Here is a 17918-nt window from a genome sequence, read left to right on the forward strand (position 1 = left end):
TTAATGACGGCACGACATCTCTGGAGACGCGTGGAAGGTCAACGAATCTTTCAGAATCAAGGTCAGCCGAATATATAAGAAGGCGCGTCGCCGTTGAGAGTCAGTGCAGTCAAGTTTAGAATATGGGCGCGATATTGAAATCAGAAATACACTATCGCTCAAAAGTATTTGCCCACCATGTATTCTTTTTAATATTTTAAATTAGATACAAAAATCTTATCTTTTTACCTATATTTAAATTGTATCTCTTTTGTAAATTGCATATATGCTTAAACAGCATACCTATCAACTATGGTTCGTTGAAAAACGCTGAGTATTTAAAAATAGTCTTGCAAATAACAAACAATGTAGTGAAAATATGCACTTCTTCAAAAAAACTAATCTGTTTACAGCTCGTTTCCGATGAAATTTGAAACATTTAAAGGTGTTTAGTCTTCAAGAATTGGTTTTGTGTAACATTGGTAAATAATTTCGCTTGCTTATTGACGATTGTCACCGTTTCTTTGCTGGTTTTTCAACATTCTTTAAAATGGCTAAAACAAAAGAGTTATCGGTAGAGTAACAAAAGGTATTATCATTGGACTTCATAAGGCTCGAAAGACTAACCGTCAAATTTCGACGGATTTGGGAATTCCAAGGCGGACTGTCGATTATAATGTTAGGAAATTCATCAGAGAAGGGACTATTAGCAACAAACCTCGATCGGGAGGGCCAAAGGCAACCAGTTCAAAGGAGGATTTAAATATTATAATTACAAGCAAACGCAATAGACGCCTTACCGCATTTGAAATCACAGCAAAAATCAACAAGGAGCGTAAAAAAGCGGTCAGTGTTTCGACAGTAAAACGGCGACTTTATAATGCTGGTCTTAAAGGACGTTTAGCTGTATCAAAACCGTTACTGAAGGATGTTAATAAGAAGAAAAGACTTGAGTGGGCCCAATCACACAAAGAATGGACCATTGATGACTGGAAGAAAGTTCTCTGGAGTGACGAGTCGAAATTCGAGGTTTTTGGAACGAAGAAGCGAGTTTTTGTTCGCTGTTATACCAATGAAAGGGTCGCTGAGAACTGTACGGCGGCCTCAGTTAAACACGGTGGTGGTTCGGTGATGGTGTGGGGTTGTTTCGGAGGATCTGCAGTGGGCGATCTGATTAGAATAGAGGGAATTCTTCGAAAAGAGGGTTACAAAACAATTTTAAGTGACAATGTACTTCCTTCTGGTACTTGAATAACTGGGGAAAACTTCATCTTTTAACATGACAATGACCCCAAGCATACGTCGAAATTGTGCAAGCAATATTTAGGTCAATTACAAAGGCAACATCTTCTGAAAGTTATGGTATGGCCCCCCACAATCACCGGACCTCAATCCTATCGAATTACTGTGGGATGAACTGGATAGACAAGTGCGAAAATCATGCCCCACATCGAAGGAACACTTGTGGATCCTTCACAACATCCAAGAAAAGTGGCAGAAGGTACCTCAGAAAACTTTGGACAAATTAATTAGAAGACTACCGAAACTCTGTGAAGCTGTTATTAAAAATCGAGGCGGACATGTAGATGAATCCAAAATTAGATTTTCTTAAATTTAATGTATTGTTTATATTCATTTTGTTATAAATAAATCGTTTCATAAGAATAACTGATGAGTTTATTATTTTTAGTTATAACTTTAAAACAGTCATATGTGGGCAAATACTTTTGAGCGGTAGTGTACGTAGTAGTAAATAAATACGGAGAAAACAAATATTTCTAGTAGTCGTAAGCGATTTTAGTAGTGTAAATGTATAAATAAATCAATTGGCTATTTTTGTACAATTCACACCTCATAATCCCAAATGATTGTCAATCATTATCCTGTGATGTTAAAGGCCATGGAGATGGAACACTCTTTTGCAGTTTCAGCAATACTTTGACAAATTGCTACAGTGGACATCAAGCGGATAAGAATTAGAAGAGCTGGTATCGTCATCGGGCAAACCAAAATAGCAGTCTGAGATACTTGGTTCATAGATATCGAGACATTTGTTTTACCGGGAAGAAAGGAAGGGCCAAAATACTCCAGTATAAAATTAATACAGGAAATACTCGTCCCGTCTGACAAAGAGCTGGAAGACTACCACTGACCAAGAAAGACGAAGCTGATAAGATTATTGAGAGTATGGGTTGCATTGATGACACTTTGGTTACTGGCTGGATCAAAGATTTTTCGCCTTTTTCTATATTATCGTTTCATTTTCTTATTAAGGTTGGAATCGCCTGAAAATAGTGTTTTTCAAACTAAACCCGAAAAAAATCACTTTATTCCCATACTCTTCTAATTTTCAGACTGAGATAGGGATATATAAATGAGAATTCGACTTTTCCAACTTTTTCTATATCATCGTTTCATTTTCTTAATAAAGTTTGGATCGCCTGCAACTAGCGACACCTAACGAACGGGAAAAAAACTCTGCAGTAGATTAAAAAAGAGGACTTTTAAAACTGATTAATTGTTTTTCCTGTTTAAGTTCCTCAAAAAAAAATAGTAATTTTTTTATATTATTTACAAAAAGCAAAAAAAAATTAAAATCTCATGAATAACTAGTTGCTAAGCAAACTAATACAATTTTTTAATGCAACACATCTTAAACCGTACAAAACGAACCTAATTTACCTGTTTCACAATTGCTACATAAACATTCAAAATGTGAAAATATGTCTTCTAACCTTTTCGGGCTACCACCCTCTCTAAAATTTATTCCTTTTTTACTTATTTTCTCTTGTTCAAATTTAAAAATTTTCTGCAAAAGTATTCCGGGACTATAAGGTTTTGCAGGCAACTCATACGTAGCGTCTTTTTCTGTTGAGACTCTCGGTTCGTCGTCTGGGTTAATATTGTTTTCTTCTGGGACCCTTAAAGTGTTACAGCTGATAGTTTGTTTTATTGGTTTCGGAGGCTGTTCTTCCTTAGGGGACATATTTAAATTGTTTGCTGAAAAAAATAAACACTAATAGTATGTTTTTTGTATATTAAGTGCTAATCTTTACCTGATGATGGTCTCCACATGAACTCGGACGTGATTCTCTTAATTTTACTTTTCTGTGGACATTTTAGGGATTTATTTACATCTATAAGAGTTTCGGACATCCTTCTGGAAACTCCAGCGTTTTTGGTAAATATTCCAAAGGGAGTCAATGATGGTCTCCTCGATCCACAAGTACTCGGGGTTCTCGCTTGGATCTCATGGTTTACTTCACTTTTTGTTTGTTTTTTTCTCCAGTAGTTCATAAACGCTTTTTTTAGGCTTTTGTTTTTTAGACCATATAAATAACCTATAAAAATTATTAATTTTTTTTTCATATACTTTGCAAATTCTTTTCGAAACTTTTAAGAATTTCAAAAAATCTCGAGAACTATTGGAAAATTAAAATTACATTTTTTTCTTTTATTTTAATAAATTATAATTAAAAAATGTCCTCTTTACTTGCTTGAGAAGAGTAAATACCGCACAGACGTTCAACACTTAAATTAAGATTTAAAGGGTTCATTTCCTAAAGCTTTATCGGAAAGCTCTTTTAAGTAAAAGGTTAAATTACTGCTTTAATAGTATGGCGTTTGATTGGGTCGATGTTTGTATACATATATTACATTTTTGTTTTGCCAGCACCAAAATGAACACGTTATTACACTATAAATCTCGGTAAAAGAAAAAAAAATTACATACTATGGCCATCATAAAAGATTCTCCTGAAAAACATTAAACAGTGTATCTTAACTCACCATTTACAGCAGGTGAACATAACAGCAAAGTTCCGGCCACCATATAAAAATAATTAACTTTTATCCCTTCAGCCAATCCAAAATCTGACTTTTGCACCTCTTTAGACATAGCTTCGAACAATATTAAAACATAGTATGGCACACACATGGCGAGGAATGATCCAACTAGTAAAAAAACAGCCAAAATAGGGTTGGAACCGCGGAATTTGGGACCACCGGCAGATGGTGCCGTTACCGTTGGTACAAAAAACGGATTGCGCTGATGGGTGATGGTTACCTGCGCCGACAGAGCCACCTCGAATATGGCGGAGGCGATTCGGTGACGGTGGTATCTCGCTATAATTAAAATCTGAAAGGAAAAACAAGCATTAAAATTATGTGTGTCAGTTCTATGTACTAAATTGAAATTTACAGGGAGTTTCATTTTAATTTCACTATAATTTAACGTCGTACAACAGAATTGGCTAGACGTAATACCGTACCAGTCTCAAACGCAGGCTCAGGTCCATGGTATGAATTAGAGAGCAGTCACTTACTTCACAAATACTTGGGGTGATTTCTTAATTTTAGACCTTATTTCGTTATAGAGGTTTGTGTCTCTTTCAATCCAGGAACTCAAATATTTATAACGATTTCTAAGACTTTGTCGTCAATTTGCAGTGGAATGGCGATATTCTGATTTTTGCTAATTACCTTTGCCTTCGTTTTCTTAATGTTGATCTTATTTCATGGTGTGAGCATGCTCTTTGAACACTATCGATAATATTCTGAAGCTGTGTCGGCCGTTAGTACCACAGAACTTATGCTGTTGACGGTTTCCTCATTTACTTTGGTTCCATTTAAAATTATTTTTGCTATTTGATGCCAATAGAGATTTCTTATTGAATATCTATTCTATCGATTAGATGGGCAGTTTAGGTGCAGTGTGCTGGTCCATGCATTTCTGAGACAGAATTTGTAGACTAAACAGTGCTTCATGAGTCAAACTTTTCTCTCTGTAGATCATCTGTTCCCATCTCTCTGGATTCAATTGTGGATAATGCTTGTATTGACAAGGATTCGGAATTTTAAGAATGAGGATAAATGTACACTCTAACAATTCTATTGAAATTTTTAATCCTCATCATCACTATCATTTAACAAATTAAGAAAATATGCGGACAAATATAACTAAAAGCTGAAGGATAACTAATATTTTTACAAACAAAATAATATGAGCTCTTATATGAGCGAAGTACAAAAAAGTGAAATGTTCATGTTTATTATATCAAAAAATCCCTTCGTCCTAATTTTCTCCAAAACGACTAACTGATGCAAAACTTATAATCATCTATTGCTTTTCAGGGAAAATTTGATCTTTTCTTAAAGAGTCCTCTGTTAAACTATAAAACATCTGGTATAGAAAAAAATTCGTACCTTTGCATTACAACATATAAACACAGTAGCTGGAATGAGAAACGTGAACCCTGTATATGTGGAAGCGTACCACACGGTACCATTACCACTTCTAAAGTCGGGGGCGCAGGCGCCTAAACCGGGCAGGAACTTGTATGGAGCGGCGTCGACTAACGGCGGAATGGCTAAGAGGAATGAATTGACCCAACCAATTAGTAAACCTATAATAACCTGAAACAGAAAAAAATATTAATTTATCATCCTAAACGTATCGTTAATATTTAATAATTTTATTACAGAACTTACAAAATACATGTAGTAAAATATATTTATTAAATCTTAATTTTTGTTTTTAAATTTCAGAGCTCCAACAGTTTAAACTAGGCTAATACTAAGAGTTATCAAACTAAGAGTTAATAAAGAGTTATCAACGAGTTGTCCCTCGATTGATAAACGTCGTAGTTAGTGGCCACCATTTCACTTCCAGTTAAACAATGCTCGATCAGATTGTCAGGCATATCTGCCTCGTAACTAACCTTTTATATCACTTTCTAATTATGTAGATTTAGTTTAATATTAACTTTATCCCGAAGATGCTAGTGTCGTTAACCAGGGCCTTGAAAGTTTGGGCAATTTACGGAACACTGAAAAAGCTTCTACTCCGCGACATATAGATGGCGGTAATGGAGCGAAATTACCTCCTCGAGACTACTACACGGACTATCAAGCATCTGATATGTCATTGTCATATAAAAATTATAAAATGCGACTATATTTCCTAGTTCTAGCTTGCAGAGGCTTTTACTTCTAACGAAAACCTAAGTTTCATTAATCAAATTTTGCAATAAAATCTTGACAAAATTAAACTCTTCTCATATTTCGCACAGCGTTTCCCAAGTGTCTAGTTCAGTGTATTATTTATCAGATGAAGCTGTAAGAATAGCAATGATGATATACAACTTATGAAATAGAGGTCCGCTTCCTAATTACTAGAACTGTCTGAATGACGAGAAGCCCAGAACCCTGCAGCCCCTTTTCACCAGTTCGTCTAGGAAATTTATATACCACAGGCTTGGAGCTCACTTTTTTAGCAGTAATAGTCTTAATGGCGTCTTTTCGTCTGCCTTTTATCAGAGCAAATACTTAAGCCTGAAAGACAGAGACTTGTATGGTAAGTGGAGCATCTTCACAAAAGCCTGCATCACCTGTGTGATTCACTGTAGAGCCGTACGTGTATCAGATTTTCTCCCTGTTTAGTATTGTAAGCCTACTAGAGTCATACCATCCCTCTCTGCTTTCCATATGAGTCACACGAAAATATTACAGTCCACATGTGGAAGGTGCTTTGTAGTCGCTTCATATTAAAACGATATATTTATGTATGGCCTGTGGCTAGTTACGCCTATAAGTGCAAAAAGTAAAAAAAAGTGAGTGAACAAATTCACGAACAACAGATTCAAAAAACCAAGACACGTGGAACGTCAGTGAATCTTCCGAAATCATGCTCAGCCGAGTATATAAGGAGCCGCGTTCAGTGCAGCGCAAATTCGGAATATTGGTATATAAATAATAGTAAAAAAATAAGGTGAAAATAAATATTCCTAGATAGTACGACCGATAAATCTTAATAGTATTACCCAAAAACAAATTTAAATGGTTTAAAAGTTTAGAGTTTTTAAGTGACAACAGTTTCCGCAGTTGCTTCCTATAACCTTAAAAAAACTATTAAGAGAGTGAAACACTTAAGCGCTAATGTGATTAGAATCAGGTCCCTACGTTCGGCTTTACACTCGATAAATTTTATTAACATTAAAGGGCAACAGGTCAGCTTCGTTTAGAGAATTCTGGGAAACCTCATTTTATGCGCTCGTTATGCGGCTCCTCTCTACATTGGATACAATATTACGTAATCGCATATTCAATTAAATCGGGTATGCCATTATTGAAATTCCGATAACGAAATAGGGTTAGTTGCTATTTTGTTAATACTTTAGCATGGAATTTATTTAATCGTTTAAGGATAATATAATTCACACTATAACATATAAATTTATATACATCGATTAATACACTTCAGTTCTCAATATTCAGGATGTTTTTTATTGACCATTCAATGTTATCAGGTCATCCAGGAAAGCCTTATTTATGAAACTTGGTATAATCAAGCATGTTGCCTTTAACAATGGGTTCTCTCTGTTTCATATCATTTCACAAATTATATTTTAAATTTTGTAAATGAGAACAAACTAACATACAATCTGATTCACCAACAAAGTAATAGGCAATTTTTTAGATTAATGTTATTTTTTGGTAATAGCTCTCATCCGACTAAAAGGCTAAAAACACAGTTAGTTAGTGTCCTATGCAAAGCCAATTTTGTATTAAAATCAGAGGTACACATTCTGAAGTATGATTACTGATGAATGCTGTTTACATGGGCCAATCAGTAAGAAAAATTTCAATAAATATTAAAGATCACATGGCCTTTATTGATAAGTACAACAACGGTGAAGTAACAGAAAGCTGATCTAGAGCTTTTGCAAATCATTTGCCATCGGAATCTCATTATTTCCTATAATAACCCTAAGGATAAAGAGCTCGACTTTTTAGAAAACATGCGGTCATTCCCGAGGCAATTTTGCAATTTTTTAATTTTTATATCTTTAGTTTTGTTTGGCAGGTAGTAATATTCTAGCCTAAGTTTTTTGTCTGTTAGTTGGCACATTAGTATGTAGTTTCTTAAGATAATGTAACGATACAATACACAGAACAACTAGGTGATTCTCTGTCATTCCGGAATGACACAAGTGGTACACCGCACGACATCTCGAAGATTAAGCGGGAATCTCCCGGAACAGCGTTTTGCTGAGTATATAAGGAGCCGCATCACCGATAGTAGTCAGTTGTTTTTTTAGTGAAGTGAAGTTCGCAATATTATTGGCGTGAAATTTAAATAGTTGTAAATAAATACAGTTAAAATAACGATCTTTAGTAGTCGTGAGTAATCGTGTTTTCCTATTGTAAATGTGTAAATAGATATGTAAGTTGACTATTTTTTTATTGTTTTAGTTTACTCCTAACGAACATGAATACGCTACGGTAATTTAATTTTTATTTATTTATATATGACATAGCTCTACACATATTTTTACGCTTCCAAATTAAAATGAGACTTTAACTTTGTGTTGTCTTCTTAAAGTCTCGTTAAAATATGTATTTTATCTCCATCATTTATTTTGTCAAGAAAATTCTGATAAAAGCTTAAGATCTTTATTTATGGAATGTTTTTTATAATAGTTAAATTTATTTGGTACAAAAAAATTTAATGATTTTAGTCGGTCGGAAGTATAAATAAGGAATAATAAAGGATCCGAAACTGAATTTTAACGAACATCGAAAAACTGCTCTCTCGGAAAATGTAGTATTTAAAAATATATATTAACATTGTCAAATATGAATTGAATGAAATTTAATAATAGGTATATTAAAAATTAACATAGCGACTAAAAGGTATCGAACCAAAACCAAGATTTTAACTTAAGCATAGAGCTTTGTATTAATGATTTTTTTTATTAGAGAGATAATAATCCAATAGTGTTTGAAAATGAAGTTATTTATATTGTAACGGAACTCGGAAATGTAATTTCTATTTGAAACACACTTACGTCAAGAATACACTTTACTATTCTAGGAATAAGGCATTGGAAACTTCAATCAGGACATTTAGTATACTTGCGCTTGAATTGTGCCAATTAGTACATTGCCTGAGCCAAAAATTTTAAGTGGCATCCATAAGAAAACTATTTGAGTTAAATGAAGTGAATAAAAAGTTCCCTCTACACATATAAACACTTTTATATGCTATACTAACTCACATGCTAGTTGATCAATAAAATATTTTCATATACCTTTTACGTTCTAAAAGTTCAAAGTTTGCAATTGAATTTACCTTATAATGCACCCTTCCTTTCTACGCAAACTTTTAAGCTCGTACCGTTTTATGGATATTTTTTTTGTAGAGTTAGACCTTTAAGGTAAATAACTATTTACCTAAGAATTTTAACCCTAATATAATATGCTATGTAGTTAAATATGCCGGAAACCTTCCCATTAAGGCCCTTGTCAAATATACAAGCTGAACGTTAAAAAGAAAAATAACCACCTACATTTACACGAAAAACGAGCTGATAAACACTATGAGAGTAGGTGTATGCCTGGGATACAAATGCCGTTGTTTTTTCGACCCTTCATTCCCTAGTTAAACAGTGTTTTGCTTATAACCAAGGGGTAAATTTTCCTTGTTGGTTCGTACTTTAGGGGTTTATACACCCTAATGTTGCTTTGAAATACGAATCGAGTTGGGGCCTAAATTTGATTCGTTACTATAATTAGTAAAATTAACGAAATTACCGAGGCTTGTAGCGATGGTAATTAAATTGGTAATTGTATTATGCATCCACAAAAAAATCAAAGCTAAAGTTCCGGAATACATCTGTGTGAAAGGACTACGAAATATTACTTTTCTGTTCCATACTTTTTTCAGGAAATAATTTTTGTATGACCAATCAATATCATAGAGCTCAGTATGCCTTTCACTTTAAAGGTTTTAGAGCCGGCAATATATATATTTTTCAAAACTTAACCATCAAGTTACCCTTAGCAATAAAACATTAATTTTATAAACGTCCCATTTCTTCATCTTTCTTCCCATTTCTTCATCTTTGAGACGTTATTAGGGCCATGTGCTACTGCCAAGATGAATTTGATAATTTTTAAAGCCTCTACAAACTAAAGAATAAAATAAAGTTATAATAGCACATATCAGATGCTTGACAGTCGTTAGTCTCGAGGAGAGAATTTCGTGTTGTCACCGCCATCTATATATCGAGGAATAGAAGGAATCGGCACTGGACAGGAACTTAACAAGTCCGCTCGTGGTTTGAAGCGTACGTTAAAGAAACAATAAATTGCTAGATCCTTTAGGGTTTGTCAATTAAAATAGCCAATTCAGCGAAGCATAGCGATCCTAAAAATTATTCGTTGGACAAATAATTATGGAACTGTTCAATAGACCAAATCTTGTCTGGTCAATCAATATTTTACTTCTGGCTTTGAAAGCGTTTTTCTGAAGCAAATTCTGACTTATTTGATAATGGCTCTAATTGCTAGCATCTATATCCAAAACTAATGACTATTCAGAAAATGATTCTTAAAATTGAAGATGTGCTCTTTTTAACTCTTGAAATCGTAGTCTGCTGACCAATTAATTTTTTTCCCTCGTGACCTTATCACAGGATTTGGTTAATTTACTTATGATAATTTTGTTGATAAATTATTTGCATGATAAAATTTGCAGTTAGAATTGGTACTAAGAAACTACGCTGAAATTCTTTCACTGAGTGAAAATCACATACTACTTAATACATGATGATCCAACTAAAAACTGTATAATTTTAGTATCTGAAGTGCTGTTTCGTATAAAAAAAATAACTTTTTTGAGTACTTTATTTAACATGCAGGTTTTCTTCTTTTTTTCATCACATGTCAACCTTCCGAGTGCGTCTTGCATATATTACATAAAATCTTCCTCTTCTTAATAATCAATTATATTATATGATATTTGAATCTCTAGGCAAATGTTAACAAAGGCAAACAAGGCATGTAATCGTTTGTCACAGACAACAAGGTAGCTTGTAAACTGATGCAAAATTACATCAGCAAAGATCCACTCAGCCAGTCCCATTATACTAACACGACGAATGAAAGGAATGGAGGACCAGTGTTTAGTGTGTCATAATTTAGTCTATGAATTGCGTTTTGGTAAAGGAGTAGATGAATTTCGGAAACAGCTCAGGAATTCTCGCAGTTGTTTTGGATGGAGTACCCGTGGCGCTTGATAACATAGTCATGGAACGTGAATGATAATAATTTTTACGAGGTTATACAGTGGCTTCTTGGTCTTAAGGTATTTTTTTAAATATATCTTAAAAAAAAACGTTTTTTAGTATTTAAATATTTCACTATACCAACTGTAACCATTTCTTTTGTTCCCAACTTTAAAAAAAAAGGGCAACCAGTAAAAGATTGTAAATAATTAATAACAGTCCTTTGTGTAAAAAATTACCCCTTTTATATATTTACCTCAAACGAGTCATGAAAGTCAAGAACATTTCACCCTCTAAAAGGCCAAGCAACTTGCCACCTTAATAACTAATTCATGATTTAATCTTTCATCTACGACCGCATAAAAGCGAAATAAATATTCCGTAGGTGTACATAATTTGGTATTAGTTTACTATTTTCAGTTTGTAAGGTGTTAAAAGCCTGCCTGAAACCACTCGTGTTACAAAACTCGATAGGGAAGTTGTAAGTTTCGCTGAAAACGTTACGTCTGTCATGTACTTTAAATTTATCGTATGGCAGTTCACTTCTGCGGAAGCTAAAATTTAATGCTTTCATACATCATAACTTGTTAGAGAAATGTAGATTTAAATAACTTTATTTTTATTGTTGTACATAGATAGTTATGTTATGAAAATGTTAATACATTAATTAGCTTACAATTCCTTACGAAAACACCATCACTCACGATTACTAGAGATATTTGTTTTTACTGTATTTATTTAGAACTATATAAATCTCGCGACAATATTTCCAATTTTACTTCACTGACAGTTTAGACTTTATAAAGCCCAATTCAGATGCAACCACTAACTTAGAAGAATAAAGTAAATTACTCGAGTGACTCTACTGTTAATATAAGTCCATTTGGCTTCATTCTGGCTAGTTAACACAACGTTTACACGTGGCTGATATTTTAGATTTTATAAAGCAGATTAAGATAATTTAGTCAAGCGACTCTCATGTTAATACAACACGAGTTAATCAGTAGACTTGGCTTAATTCTGGTAAGTCCACACGTAGCTGACATTTTCGTCGCAAGTTAAGAGTGTATAGTTTAGTACTTGGTACAGTGTGGCTCGAAATTAAGAAAAAAAAAACCCCTACAGTATATATAGACCAAATATGCGTTAGGAGCTACATGATGCTAATAAATGATGAACATTTTCTTACCTTATTTGTACTAACAATATGAGTATAATGTAGCGGTGAGGCGATTGCATAGTAGCGATCGCAGTTCAGGCCACATATAGTCCACAGAGCAAGGGGATGCAAAAAAGTAAATAAAAATCCATTTACTGTACATGAGGTGCCTGCCCTGGCCCATTCTGTTTCTGGAAAATAATGAGAAAAACCTCTTAGTTTAATCAATAAATTATCTTAACGGTTGGTTTGGTTTATATAGTTACAAACTGGAATCTTAATGTTATCTAATTGCTTATAGCTTAGTAAGTAAAAATTAAGTTCTCTTTTATCATAAATTATTTTATTTTGAATATTAACAATATGACATACAAGGCATTTAACGGAAGCTAGAGCGCAATTTGTTATTGCCTTGTCCGGTGAAGTATTTAGTCCAGAAAAAATTGCAGACGTTCTACATGTTGCCGACACGTCAATAAGTAGGGTCTTAAGACCATTCAGGTATACTCTAGCATTTACCAGACGTCCAGATCAAGAGTCTAAGGACAACAACAGCAGCGCCGGTCGATTTTTAGACCTAAAAACTTGAGAAATCACGCAAAAAGGGCTAGAAACTTACAAAAATTCGGGATCAAGCATTCTAACTGCTACAGACTGAGAGAAAATGATTTAAGACGAAGACTAGGAGCAACTGGTCCACGGTTTACCAGACAATACCGTGCTGCCAGATAAGCATTTGGCAACTGGATCGCTGATGAGTGGAGGGCTGTACTGTTCCCTGATGAATCAAAATTTACTGGAGGAGGTTTTATAGTTTAGTAACGAATACCCTTATGTGCTTGTACTGACCTCTATATATTTCAACAAGGTACTTTAAATGCCGAAAGATATATAACGGGCATTTTGCAAGAGTATGTTATCAGCTGATTCCGGAATGACACAAGTGGCACACCGCACGACATCTCGAAGGTCAGACAAGCTTCCGGAATTATGGTCAGACGAGTATACAAGGAGCCGCATTGCCGCTAGGAGTCAGTTGTCAGGTCAGTAGAGTTCGGAATATTGGCGCGAGATTTAAATTGAACATAATTAGTTGTTAATAAATACGGTAAAATAAATATTTCTACTAATCCGTAAGTGATCGTGTTTATAGAAGTACGAGTGTGTAAATAAGTTAGTTGGCTCTTCTTGTGAAATCGAAATTTATACCTAATGAACAGTAAAAACACTATAGTATTAATGCACGATAATGCTTGACCGCACTTGCAAACTTGCAAGATACGGATATTGATGTTATGGATTGGTCAGCTAAATCGCCAGACCTCAATCTAATAGAACACAGGTGGGATGCACTGATTAGAATCAGATTAAATTCACCAGAAGCCCTGGAACAACTCTCGGAATGCATTTATAACAGCAATAAGCGTAAATACTGAATATTAATTTATCTTATTTTATCGCGAACATTGTAATCGAAAGAATCGTTAATTTTAGGTCGAAAAATAATTAAAACTAAAGTGTGTTTTTCATGGTTTGAGTAATGTAGTTGATAACTAACATCCGATTTATATTCAGGAGTATATTTATTTTTGGATTCTCATATAATTTATAGTAAATTTTCTATTATGTTCTCTATTTGATGTGCTGATATCCGTATAATTTATATTCAGTGTTACTGTCGAAAGATTTTATTAAAAAGTTGTCATAATTAAAAAGATTTGTATCTATATAGGTCTGTCTTTAAAGCAAGATAGATAAAAAAGGGTTTTATTATATTTTTTCAGATCCACAGATGCCCAAGGAATTGCTAAGCCTCGATACTTACAATACAATAGTACAAGGGCAAATAATTTTTATAGTATAACACATTCGGTCCAATACCCTCACAAATATTAAGTATAATTAAATTTCTTTAAATACTATAAAAGAACCCAAAAAGCTTGATATAGAGAGTGGTTTTTACAAACTGTTAATAGCTGAATAATTTTAGTATAAAAAATCTCATGAAAAAGTCAAATGCATACAAACGGTCAATCTTAAAACCTCTTAATTGCATCTGAATTTTACCAAATTATGGTGAAGCATCTTCATTACTTGACATATTGAAAAACTGTGATCTATAGTAGAATACAAAATGTATTTATGATGTAAAAACTACACTCACATAACTAAGAGACTGTAAAATTATTACTATGCTTTTAAGGAAAGAATAACATTAAGGCGAATAAGAAATATCAAACAATAGCTGAAGATTTAATTAACGAGGCTTTGAACAAGGGTACGCACCCGACAATCGGTGTGAAACCCTAAGAATTTATACCCAGAAAAGAAATTTTCAGCATCGTTCTGCTTAGAAAATAATTAAACTTTAATTAGTTTTATAAATTTTTTGAAAGTTAGTTCCTCCGGTATTTCGTTCCATGATTTAATCCCTATAAAACTAAATTACTTCGGAAAGTTAAATGTTTTACGTTGTGGTGTGGGGAATTTACTGATATTGCGAGTGTCGTATATGCGTGCTGGCTATAATAAAATCGTTCACGCAAATATGGTGGTTTACCTGTTTTTTAGATTTTTTATAAATAAAAGTGTAATTGTAAATTATAAAAATGTAAATTTCGTAGCTTTTTTAGATGCATATAAGTAATATTTATAAGAATTCGGAATTGTTAACAATGATACATTATTAACTTCCACAGCAAAATATGCGAATATACAAAATATACTTTTTTTTTTAAGTTTAATTTAAGTTGCACCAAGAAATATAACGGATGATTTTAGTATTAAGTTGTAATTTTGGCGATTTGCAATTGACATTAAAAAAAAGATTAGACTTGAAACTAAATATTTTGTGGCGCCCAACATTTATTCACTGCCGAGCATTTTCCTGTTGAAAAGTTGCTATATGTCTTGATGTGCTTACATAAGCTTACCATCAATTATCAATTTATTTTAGGTCAAACACAACGAGTAAAAACAACTAAAATGAGTTGCCTGATTGTAAAATTAAAGGGGAAAATACTTCTTGATAGTGTGAAAGATAATTCCTATTTTCTTTGTGATTAAATGATTCTATTAACTCTATTATTAATCATTAACTCTATCCCGAGACACACCAAATAGTTTGTCAGAAACAAGAATTGTTAGACATTAACATATCTAAAAGAAAACACATAAACGTTTCAATAACTTATTTACTGAGAAAAGTAGGATCATCAACATACAGATTAAAAGTGAAACCAGGATCATTATTATAGTTGCTTGCTTAAATTAAAACAACAAAGGAATAGAGTTGAACGAAAAAATTTAATGCTACTTAACCAGCGGCACATTTGCGAACATTTTTACGAGCGTTATGGGGCATTAAGCAGCAGCGACTATTATACTCTGAATACGACATAACTGACTCTTTCACATTTATAAATCTACTTTTATTATACTTTTTCATAAATAGGTTCGTAAAGGTTCTAAGTATACGAGTAAAGTGTGTATCAGCCAAACAAAATAAATTCCATAGTAAATAAATAGGGATATTTTCGAAAAAACGCTCAGACACGTCGATTGGTATTTTCACTTAGCAGTGGTGAATATCAACTTTTTTATTTAAAATGCGACATCCTGCATATTACTCAAGTTTTGAATTCTTGAGAATATTTTAGATATATTTTACATAGAATGTAGTATACCAATTTTCAACTGTTTGGGAGATGCTAATTGTTTTCCGATTTATTGCATAAGTAATCACTAAAACCAAGTGAATTATTTGGTTACATAAACTCGTTACAACACACTCAAGAACTAATTAGTAATACTGTTTCTTAATTAAACAATAAAAAAAAATTAATGTCAATGTAGGAGATATTCAATATGCGCGCCACGAACGTCCTGGCAACATCCTAATCTTAAATAGAAATTTCTTTTAACGTATCTTAGGTCGCAACCGTTATTCATAAGTCGAGGGATTTTGTTATGTAGATTATATTTTGAGGTATTATAAAAAAAGTCCACTGATGTCAGATCAGGGGATCGTGCTGGCCATTCCATCGGTCCTCGTCTCCCTATCCACCGATTTAGAAATATTCGATTGAAGTACTGTGGGACATTGATTTGGTAATGGTCCAACTTGTAGGCCTGCGGGATCAGGATCTAGGTTTGTCACGATCATCATTTCAACATCATTTTGAAATAATGTAAAATAATTTTTATTGTATAAAGAATTCAGCACAAAATCAACATTTGCGTTTATAAATTAAAACATCCGGAACTAAGCCAATGCAGCAACATTTTCAACTACATAACAATGCACTTCCACTTCATTGTTCCTTTTTTCATTAAACTGGTTTGCGAGATTTAATCTTTAAAATGCTCGCAGCTCTGACCAGTTAAATACAAAAAAAAAACTTTTTAACCGACAACCGTTAAAAACTTTTTCGGCGTTAATCGATTTAGGCTTATTAAATTTTGCAGGGGTAGATGCAAAACGGCCCCGTAACATTTCGCCAAACAAAACGGGAGAATTTGCATCATGATCCCATTTGTTTTAACTTGTTTCGAAAATGGCTCTCGATAATAATGGAAAAGCTGTTTATTAACTTATGGGTTTTCGATAACGTTTTGACAGGGTTTGCCGTTGCTGCATAATGATAGGTTTTACTACTTCCCGCAATAAAATATTTAAAGTTAACGGTTGATTTATTATTGTAAAAATGCGTCAGTTCAATTCAGTTAATATTTGATCAGTTCTTCAGGTTTGCCAAAAAGCAATATTCTGCTCTACAGAACAAACAAGTGCTCTGAGGATAACTTTATAAAGTCGAAACATCGATATATAAATCAAAGAAGTCTTACTTTTATGGGACCCCTAGTTGACAAACTTTTCCCCTTTTTATTCAATTTTAGGTCGCAAGACACACTCAAGAAAATGTATCTGTAAAGTTTGATTAACTTGCAAGAAAACGAAAATACTCGGTTTTTATTTTTTTGGGTAGTAAAATCAAGTAAAGAATATAATATTTTATAATGTATGCGTCATTTTTCTATTTATTATATTTTTTAAAATTCTTTCAAAGATACCGTATGATGTGTTTAATAAATGTGATTAAATTTTATATTTATCAATATTACGGCCTGTAGGTTAATGAATGAACTTTCGATAACTCGTGTCCCTCATCGATACAGTTATTAAATACTTAGTGTATTTATAGAGATTTTCTATTAGATGTATTTTTTTTCATAGAGCTATATTTGTCTAAATGCGTTTGATTGGATGTTTTTTTAATACAGATTTTAAAACAAAGTAAAAAATGTAATTAACCAAAATGTATTCACTTAAAGACAATAATATCTGAAATTGAGCTCTTGGAAAGTCCACAAGCTTCTAGTAGCCCAAGACAAAATAACATAGGAAAAATGAACATGATTACCATAAAAACTGCATGTAGGAGAAAGAGCAAATCGAGTTGCTATGAAATTTATTATCTCTAGTTTTTTATATATCAAATATATAGCCACTATTTAAAATATATAAGTATAGTTAATCATTTAGTCAACAATAAATATACTTGACCAAATAGAGACGCTATTTATTAACTATAATATTGACTGGGCTTATACGGGTGATCATAAAATTCTTAGACCTAACAAAAATACAAGACACACTTGTCCCACCGAAACTCCCATTTTTTAATTTATCCAAAAAGCACTCGGCATAT

The 17918-nt window shown here is 33.1% G+C and overlaps 1 protein-coding gene across 3 annotated transcripts in view; it reads right to left on the reverse strand.

Moving 5' to 3' along the window:
- The window catches only part of LOC126737191 (tachykinin-like peptides receptor 86C), a 133249-nt gene that overhangs the window by 10108 nt on the left and 105223 nt on the right, over positions 1–17918 (reverse strand). The window contains exons 4-8 of one of the 3 annotated variants that reach the window (XR_007660968.1): positions 12238–12398; positions 5185–5394; positions 3769–4117; positions 3036–3320; positions 2662–2979 (exon numbers count right to left, since the gene is read on the reverse strand). Coding sequence is in view for 2 of the 3 variants with exons in the window: in XM_050441953.1 (XP_050297910.1) it covers positions 2715–2979; positions 3036–3320; positions 3769–4117; positions 5185–5394; positions 12238–12398 (1270 nt within the window). In the remaining variant the exon portion in view is untranslated. Of the gene's footprint in view, positions 1–2661; positions 2980–3035; positions 3321–3768; positions 4118–5184; positions 5395–6445; positions 6603–12237; positions 12399–17918 lie in introns of those variants that run through there. The other 2 variants (XM_050441953.1, XM_050441954.1) reach the window with 2 other exon arrangements.

Source organism: Anthonomus grandis, chromosome 6, assembly GCF_022605725.1.
Source record: "Anthonomus grandis grandis chromosome 6, icAntGran1.3, whole genome shotgun sequence".
Lineage (NCBI taxonomy): Eukaryota > Metazoa > Arthropoda > Insecta > Coleoptera > Curculionidae > Anthonomus > Anthonomus grandis.